Source organism: Alligator sinensis, unplaced genomic scaffold (genome assembly GCF_000455745.1).
Source record: "Alligator sinensis unplaced genomic scaffold, ASM45574v1 scaffold1841_1, whole genome shotgun sequence".
Lineage (NCBI taxonomy): Eukaryota > Metazoa > Chordata > Crocodylia > Alligatoridae > Alligator > Alligator sinensis.
Genome location: NW_005843034.1, coordinates 161,540 through 171,429, shown reverse-complemented (window position 1 = coordinate 171,429; position 9,890 = coordinate 161,540). Strand labels below are relative to the sequence as shown.

The 9,890-nt window shown below is 39.0% G+C and overlaps 1 protein-coding gene across 5 annotated transcripts in view; it reads left to right on the top strand.

Annotated features, from left to right (window-relative positions):
* The first annotated feature begins 566 nt into the window (after positions 1-566).
* TET1 (tet methylcytosine dioxygenase 1) overlaps positions 567-9,890 on the top strand; it is a 139,078-nt gene continuing 129,754 nt past the window's right edge. For 4 of the 5 annotated variants that reach the window (XR_003092049.1, XR_003092050.1, XM_025193236.1 and 1 more), the window contains exon 1: positions 792-2,684. Coding sequence is in view for 3 of the 5 variants with exons in the window: in XM_025193236.1 (XP_025049021.1) it covers positions 933-2,684 (1,752 nt within the window). In the remaining 2 variants the exon portion in view is untranslated. Of the gene's footprint in view, positions 2,685-9,890 lie in introns of all 5 variants that reach the window. The other variant, XM_025193235.1, reaches the window with a different exon arrangement.

Sequence of the window (9,890 nt, the reverse complement as noted above, 5' to 3'; positions counted from 1 at the left end):
GCCCCTCCCCACCCTGTGGCCGGCGCTCCCTGCTGCAACCACTCACAGCCTGCATGGAGCTAAAAACCTGAGCATTACTTCTTTATGCATTCCCATACAACCAGGCCATATTCTTGCCCCTTATGAACTTGGGGAGGAGGGTTGTAATTAATCTGAATTATATTTAAGTTAATTCACACTTTTCTGTAAAGTATTTGTGGAAAAAGTCACTAATTGAGAATATTATGCAGTTGCCATGGTCTTTTAAGGTATGGCCACATTTTATTGAGTTGCAAACATTTAAGTCCATTTTGAACAGGCTATAAAGCATACTCGTATTTCAAGACTCCTATATTAATAAGACTGCTTGATAATACTCAAGTATTTCTACTTTTGCCTTGGTGTATTTTTATTAAATAGTTTTAAGATACATAAGTTTCTGTGGTTAATAAAAATAAAACAATCTTTTTTTCTTTATTTCAGAGTTATCTTTGTGCTGTTACAGAGACCAGCAATGAGAATAAGTAATTTTCTGTTGAATTGAAAAAAAATCTTTCAAGATTCCATGATCTTTTTCACCACTCCTTTTACATCTCTTCCACATCTCAGTAAACATGGCTCACCATGCCAGACCTTCCAGATCAGTCAAAAAGGAAGAGTTGGGCAAAAGGAGAACTAGCCAAGGCAAAAAGAAATCTAGCCAAGTAAGAAAGAAAGCAACTTCCACAAGGAAGACTTCTACAAAGGCCAGGAGTTCTGAAAAATGCAAGAAAGTGCCAGAAAATGATGTTAAGAAAAAGCAACAAGAAAATAAACCAACTTTAAACTCATCAGGTAGATTTCTCAGGAGTACTGTAACTAGAGCATTATCTGGAACATCTTGGGTAAATTTGGAGAAAACTGATAATAATCTCCTTCAAAACCAGGATTCTTTAAATTTCAATGGCTTTACAATGTCTCTGCGTAGCCGATCATTCTCACACAGTTTGTCCCAAGCTTCAGCGATCACTAAAAATAAGACAGCTATAGCACCGAAAAGATTAGAAACAAGGAAAGAAGGAACCTTAGCTGAACTGGAAGAAAAAAACATTGAAGCAAGTGAAACAGTGTTGAAACCAGATTTAGCACAAAAAGAATTAACTCCTCTCGAAGGGGAGAACGCTCTGTGTGATGTCAATGAAGATCCCTCTATGAAATGTGATAGTCAAGACAGAAAGATTGTAAAGCCTGAAACAAATGTCTGTAGTTCAGACAGTCCAATAATTAGTCAAAATTCAGAAGTGTTAGAGGGGGAATATGAAAGTGAAGACCTACCCCATAAGCAGACATCAAGTGAACCCAACACAGATAGTTCACAGGAACCTTTTGTTCAAAATTCTGTGTCTGTTCCTCCATCTTCTCATTCTGACTCTGTAATTACCTACGAATCAAACTCAAAGGTACGTTTAAGAGATTCATGCTTATTTACAGAATCTTCTTTAAAGACTATCTTCGATTTGGTGCCCGCTGGTCAAGAATGTGATTCAAATTCTGATTCTGTTTCATCTGCATCAAATTCAGAAGGATGTTTGGAAAATTCAGCCACATTTGTTGAATCCCACATGAAAACAGACTTGGATTTAGTGCCTATTGAAGAACACAGTTCAAATTCTGTATCTATAATTACCTCTGAATTAAACTCAAAAGAAAATTTAGAAGATCCAGGCTCTTTTGCAAAATCACATTTAAAGATGGATTTGGAGCCTGGAAATAAAGAACCTTATCCAAATTCTGACTCTGTAGGTACTACTGAATCAAATTCAATTGCACATTCAGAAGATTCAAGCTTATTTATTAAATCCCAGATAAAATCAGATGTGGATTTGGTGCCTACTAGTAAAGAACCAGATTCAAATTTTGGCCTGAGCTATAAAAAAGATGATTTGGAATCTGACCCAAAAAATGCGACAGTTTGTGATTCATTTTCAAATACCCGTATAAATAATCACATAACAGAGGATGTTGAACCTGGCTCAGATTTTGGCCTGAGCTGTAAAAAAGATGATTTGGAATCTGACACAAAAAATGTGACAGTTTGTGATTCATTTTCGAATACCTCTTTAAATAATCAAGTAATGGAGGATGTTGAACAATCCATTGAATGTATCAATGAAAAAAAATTAGTTTTGGATTCTGGTTATATTCCTATTTCATCATCAAACACAGAAGAAAGTGCAGCAGATTTAATCCCTACAACAGTTCAAGCCTTCAGTGGAAGTTCTGGACAATCCCCTAAAGGCTGTATTTCACAGTTGTCCTCCAGCACAGGAAACTCCACTCTTGCCTCTGACAGAGACGTACATATAGATATACCAGCTGATTTAGAGCTGCAACACAAAGTTTCTTCATCACAATCAGGAAATATTGGAATAAACTTGAACTTGGTTCAGGACAACAGGGGTGACACTGTCAGACCAGCTGAGGCCTCGGATCCATCCTCCTTTATCAACCCAGCTTATGGTCACCAACTGTCATATTCATCTTTGCTTCCTATGCTAGAAAAGAAGAAACGAAGACGTTGTGGGGTGTGTGAACCCTGCCTGCGGAAAACCAATTGTGAAGAATGCAGCTGTTGCAGGAAACGTAAAACTAGTCACCGGATATGTAAAAAGAGAAAATGTGAAGAACTGAAAAAGCCGCCACCGCCAATAACGCTGCCTTTTGAGGTAAGCAAAGTCAGACATAAATGGAATCTATATAAGGTTTGGGCTCTATCTTTTAAAATGTTGGTCATTGTGTAGTGTTGGACAATATATTAGGTACATTTTGACACTCAGAATTGAATATATGTCTCCAGTTACTAAGTCTTGTGGTTGAGCTTGAGTAATGTTTTGGTTGATCACCCCATATGCATGCGTTTAACCAGAAGTGGGCCTGACATTGGTTTGCTCTAGGGTTGGGCATAGTGGCCAAAAGACCAAGTGGACCCATAGATAATGTAATTAAAGACAGGAGGGAGCAGTGCAGATTGATGCCAAGTCTGAAGGGAGCTGGGTTATTCCCTAGCATTTTGTGAAAGTATCAGGTGAAACTGCATTTTATTCTAAGCAAAAAGCAGAAAAGAAAGAGGGGACCTGCTTGCTTTATATGTGAAATTACAGAATAATTTTCCAGTAAAAAATAACATGTCTGCAAATATGCATTAGAACTCCTGGGATCCAAATTCCAGTTGCATTCCCCTTCTAAACCCCTCAGTTTTTTTAACTGTCTGTTCAGCTGTGTCTTCAATCTCACTCATGCCTGCTTGCACCTCTCCACAGGTCACTTACCACATCCCACCCACACGTTCTTTATTTTTCAGTCTCCTATTTTCCTTTCTAATCCATGTTTTTTTAATTCACTGCCCCTTTCTGTCCAACTGTTCTTTCTGATAGTGAACACATCTTGTTTTTGCTACACCTAAACTTTTCTGAAGCCCTTGCCTATAGCTGGGACTTTCATATCTCTTTGCTGCTTCTTTGCATTTCTCTCCTGTATTCCATATTCATCATTCCATCCTCCTGCACAATCAAATCTCACCAATCCATCCATTTCTTATCCCCGTCTGTTCTTTATTCCATTCAGCCCGAGAAATCATTTGTCTCCTTGACTCATCATTTCTCTGAGCAATTAATTCTCTAAACCCAGTCTTTGATTTGGTACCCAAATGAAGACTCACCAATCAGTTTTCTACCCTTGTGTCCTCTGCTGACCAGCAACATGACCCAATGCATCAGCTGATCCAAGCCACTTCTTCAGCGCACCTAGCAAGACGAGCTACTTAAAGCAGCTTACAAAATTTCCCTAATGATTTTGCATGTAATGTAAAGCTTTACAATTTTGTCAGTTAAAATCTTTTAAAGATTTGTTTTGTTTTAGTAGGAAAAATCCAAATTTTTTGATCTTTTTTCTCTGTGTAAAAAAGGAGGAAAAATTAGGGAGTGAACAAATTGGATTTTCACAGTCAATATAAAGAAAATGAAATTTTGCCAAAATACGAGTAATTTATCCAACAGTGGCATTATTAATTATTTAAAATTATTTTTATGGAAAAATTGCAACAAGTTCTACTAATAAATGAAATCTCTCCACCAGGTTGCCCATAAAATTGATTCTTTACCCTCCTCCCCTATAGACTTCCAGTCAAATCTCTGGGCCAGATTTACAGTTCCAGATAAGTTCCCTTTGTGCTGCTGAAATGATTCCAAGAGACTTTAAAGAAGTCTAAATGGAGGAGTTATGGATTCCTCTAGTGTAGAATGCTCTACTATGTCAACATTGGTATAGATGGTTTTATGCTATTTTAATCCCCTGCCTCTGGTGGAGGGGTAAAGTTAGTAGGAGATGGAAATCTGGCAGTCATAGGGCTTGTGATATAGTATTTAGGAAAATGTTCCAGCTGGTGTCAGTTAAAGCAGCACTGAAACTGTCCTAACTTGTCCTGGGAACCACTTGAGTTACTGGCCAGTCCCAAAGTTTGAGGAGGTATAAGGTAAAGCAGTTTTTGCCACTTCAACTCAGTTACTTCAAGCACAAGCTCAGCACAGCTAATTTGAATGGTTGAGGGGGACGACAGCTGTACTGTCTGACAAGTATTTCAGAGATTTCAAAATGATTCTTGTTTCATATGAGGGTGAATCTGAAACCTTTTGAAGGTTTTGTGAAAAATAAGAGCATGAGAATCAGAACCCATTACAGCCAATACCCTCATAGGACACTCACCTGGAAGGTGAGGGATCAAGGTTTTCCTACCTTTCCTGCTGTTTTATCCCCATTCAAGGTGAATGCCATGGCCAACCAGATTACTGGCTGTTGTGGGGGAGATCATTCTCAGTCTCTCCTGTTTGAGGTGTCCCACTTTGTGCCAGTAAATAAATATGCAGTAGACCAAAGGAAGAGACACTGAATGTCTAGTCCAGTGCTAGTGGCACTGACCGTGGAGGAGAATTGAACCTAGGTTTTCTACATCTCAACTAAAACACAAACACTTTTCACCTTCTGAAGTTTCAAGATGCATAAAATAAGTACTTCTGATGCTTAAAACTTCAGATTGGATTTTTTTTGGAAAATTATATTTCAATGAAGAGCACAATGGCTCTTTATCAAGATCTGTTGTTTACAATTATTTAAAGTTATAGCCAAGCTGTAAAACAAGCTGCAGAAATGTGAAGTGACTGTAAGGATGAGCTGTAGAAACAAATCGAAACACTTTAGGAAGTAAGTTGTTCTAAGTAGGATTAAGTTCTAAGTGGAAGGGAAACGTGAAAAGTTTTTAGTCTCTGTCCATGGTATGGAAAGTAAAAATGTTTTGTAAAAAAATATGGAATTAGGCAGGTTTCAATAGATTCCTGTTCTTAGGATACATGAGCCTCTCATTTTGGTAGAATGTAAACGTTTTCTGGAGGTGACTCAGTGGGAGAGAGGTGTGAGGGTAGCTATTCTCTGCATGACCATGAAGCACTGCTCTTTGCCTTAACAAGGATTTTCTCCTGTAGTTGTAACTAGACAGAGTGATACACTTATATTCTGCCATGTACAAAATGTGTACTGAGGTCAAGGAAAGCTCTGCATGTCAAATGACTTCAGGATATGCCTCAGAAGATATAATGGTTGGTTTGATAGTTCCTGCCTTGTAGAAAGGATGGTGATTTTTTTATGATCTTGCATGGATTTACTGCTGGTAGGGCCCAGCTGGTAGACTCTTGGACTGCAGTCTCAGGTGTGTATGCCAACATACATACACACGTGTGCAGGCAGTCAACTTGGAGGGAATCACTTGCACATTTGGAGCCAGTATTAGTTACAATAATGTTACTTCCGTTAATCATATACATATCCAGATACAATATTTGAAAACTATATTAGGCTTGCAAATATTACTTCAGAGCAAAATCCACATGAACTTCCAGTGATACTGTACCTTACTAAATGTAACAGATTTTACAGTGATGTGATATCATGAGAGCTGGATAAAGCATTTGTGGGCTCTTGTTCACAGGTCCTGTGTGTAGCACTTGCATGTAATGGTCTTCATACTTACAGATTCATGACATGGCTCTTCTGTTAGTATGAGCTGGTAAAATTCAGGGAATTATTCTAAAATGCACATGATAAAAGGATTATATAATTATGCTTTATATTTAATTCATGTTACAGAATTCTTTTAAAACAGAAGAAAAACAGATTTATATCTAATTAGGAAATGTCTTACAATAAATATTACAGGAACACCTTGGGACAAAAGCATCATTGAGGAATATATTATTTTTAATTTTGGCTTGTATTCATTGTAATGCTGACAGCTGGATCAAGCCAGCAGGCAGGAAAATTTTAGGTTATGTCACAGCTACCCTCTACTCAAATAGATTATTTACTTTAAAATGTACTTCTTTAGCCTCTTTCAGCCATAAGTGGATAACAATGCTGATCAAGATGGCATATTTTATTTAGCAGAGTGTTGTGCACTATGGCTGTGCTGATGATCGTTCTCTCATCTGGCTTACATCTGTGTGGTTTTCTGGTAGGCCTAGGCTTAGAGCCAAAGAATTCCATCCTGCCTTTTGCAGGGAGCTTGGTATCATTTGGGTCCAATGGCTTAAAGTCTGACTAATGGACTAAGGAGGGACATCTCACTGTTCAGCAGCAGAGTTGCAGGGTGGCTCCAGTTTAAACCTCCTCCCAGCAGGAGAGTCTCCATACAGCTTGTCTGGTATTGCAGATGTCCAGAGGCCTTGGAAGAGCAATGGAACCACTGTAGCTATAGAGATTTCCCAAAGCTGATGCCCAGATGAAGTCCTATCCACCTTCAGCCAAGATGCCCCCACCTCTTCTGTCTCCTGAGTCTCTCGTTCTCAGATATGTCCTTTTTCTTGTGTTTTTTTTTTCTCAAGAGTTACTCTCTCTCTATATATATATGCTGTATTTTTCTTGATTTAAATTTTGTATAAAAGTGAACTGAATGAAATCTGCCTTGTATTCAACACTAATCCAGATAAGAATTAGCAGAAACTGCCAACTTAAGTTAGACAAGTTAAAAAGCCAAGTATATCGAGATGTTATATTTAATTGCCTCTTGTAATTTGAATAACCCAGAAGAGATTAATAATAATAATGGTTGCTTCACTGTGTTTCTTAATAATGAACTGTCTGAAATTTTAATATGTTCAAATGCTATTATGAGAGCCAGCTTTTTGATTAACATTTTCCATTGTAAAATGTTAGATTGTTAACATTGAAACTTTTTGCAGAAATTTATCTGTTTTGATTAAACTGTTGGGAAAGTTTTTGAGGTCCAGAATGGTATTTCTGCTCAGACAGAGAGAGAATTACCAGAATAAATTCAGTGATTAGGGCACCTTGTCTGAATCAGACCAGAAGCCTGAACCTACATCCTCTCTCTTCCCTCTGCAAAAAAAAAATAAAAAATTGAAAAGTCTCTATTTTGATTTGCTCCTCATCAGAACAAAAACAAAAGTCAAAACCCTGAATTCTGTGAAACCCAATTCTTGTTTCCCAGACAATCCTAATTATAATTTAATTTATCTTCCTAAGATACTTACTTTGCTATAGAATCTAGAAATACATACGCTTATTAGGGCTTAAAATAAGTGCGCAGGAAAAGAAGAAAACTGCCCATGATATTTCAAACATAACCTTTTAAAGAAGGTGGTAAGCAAACCAACAAACTCAGACAATTGCTGCAATAGTCTGAAATTCAGCAGTTCTGTAAACAGAGGTATAAATTACATATCAGGCTCAAGTGGCAAAATGATAAAAGCAGAGCGTCTTCCTCTGATTTGGCATACAGCACATATACAAAATAATTAACATGCACTAGTTTGGTATTCTATGTGGAACTGAGAGCGAGGTGAATATAGTATAAATAAAGAAAGATTACCAGTTTGATGTCTAGTCTGTTCAAAGAAAAGGTTAAAAGCAGTTTCAGAACTAAACCTGTTCCTAATTTCCAGTGCCAATTTTTGTGGTTTCACAGTTAACATTTTCTTATTTAAAAAAAGAAAATTGAACAAATTAAAAAAAACCAGGTAAGCTTTCTCCTAAACAACTACCTCAGATATTTTTCAATGGACATAGCTAACAAACTGGAAGAAAAATAGATATTTCTTTAATTTGTTTTCAGAATAATCATAAGTTTTACTTAAAATAATAATAGTCACTTTTTTTTTACATGACAAAAGGAAGGATCTTTTAAGGAGGAAGAAGATCCTGATTAATCTTAGGCCTACCAGTGAGTTCCATTTTTTTTGCCATGCACACAAATCAATGTGATTGTCTAAATGAATATATGGCCTTATGTCCCTAAACAAATGAAAGCAATGTATTTTTTTCTGGACAGTAAAGGATGTTGAGCAACTGAGGCCATAAACCATCTCAACCACTGATTATATAGCCAACCTTTTGTCACTGGCTGCGGCTTTTGATTCATCCCCCCTGTAGAAGCATGAAAGGACTAGATAGAAAAACTAGATAGGCTCTAGGACCGTGGGAATGCTTCCTCCACTGCTATAGCTGGAGTCTGCTGCCCTGAGCTGCCCCTACAAGAACCCAGTGTCTTCACGGGCCATGTCTGGCCTGTGGGCTATAGGTTGCCCACTTCTGATACAGGGACATTTATTTTCAATCTGGTTCTGAAACAATAAACCAAAGGTATTGTAATGGAACATTACAGCCAGCTATCTTAAGTTACCTAGTCCTAAATCCTTTCACCCTCAAAGTAAAAATTTAGCCCCAAAATTAGGGTTTAAATAGTAATTAGCTAATACCACATAAAACAATAACCTGGCAGTGCTTCCAATTTAATTGGTAAACTATTGCATGAATTGTGGATGAAAATCTCAGCAGTTACAACTGTATCTAATTTGCACCCACAGTCGAATGGATTAGTTGGGGAATGTTCAGATTTGTGCTTACAATTCAATTGTAGATGCAACATGCAGACAGCTTTCAGGTGCAATTAATACCCCTGGAAACAGAGGTTCCCTTTTAAAAACTTTAATTTCCACCTCTGCACAAACACAGGAGGATCACAGTTGCCCCTAGACTGAACACTCTTTGGTGAAGCTTTCAGAAAAAAAATAGTAATACAAGGACCTGAATGCCCAGCTGCCATTTGTTTATGGCATCCTATGAGCAAACAATGTAAATTAAACCCTCATGGGTTAGGCATAACACTGTGTTGTGGTGTGTCTTCTGTTATCTCACCAACATTGTCTCTCTTGTTTCCTTGTGCTCCCTGGCTGGCTGTCCGTGGCCCCCCTGAACCACACCTTACGCTTAAGACACAAGTTCTTTAGGCCATGGACAGTCAGTGCCTTGCACATGGGTTCCAGCTCGGGCTGGGGCAAGTCCACAGTGGGCGCTGGGCAGCCCCGGGTTGGGGCTGGGGCTGTGCGCTGGGAGGAGTCGCAGGGCTTGCAGGCTCCATAGCAGTTGTGGAGCAGAGGGTGCTGACTGGCCTGCTGACCAGCCTAAATAATTGCCCACCCCTGAGAGGCAGCCCTCATCTTGGACCAGGACCTTGTGGTCATACAAGCAGTTACTTTATTATTTATCACTTATTTCTTGCTATCTTTCTTCTTCTTCATAATAATAATAATAATAATACTGCTAGTAAGGTGGCACTAGGGTGGCAAGCACTTGATGAGCGTGGGCTCTCGTGTCGCGACAGGTTCTGGCCCCGACGTTCCTCCCTGCAAAGGCCGCTGAGGGCACGGGGGCCTTTCTGGGCTCGGCAGGCTTTGGATCAGGGCCTCTAACTTGGGGGTGATGCTCCTTGGCGCGTGAAGACAGCGGGGCCCTGGGGCGAGGCGAGGCGAGGCGGGCGGGCTGGCAGGCAGGGGGGGGGAGGGGAGGCTGGGCCTCCTCCCTGCAGC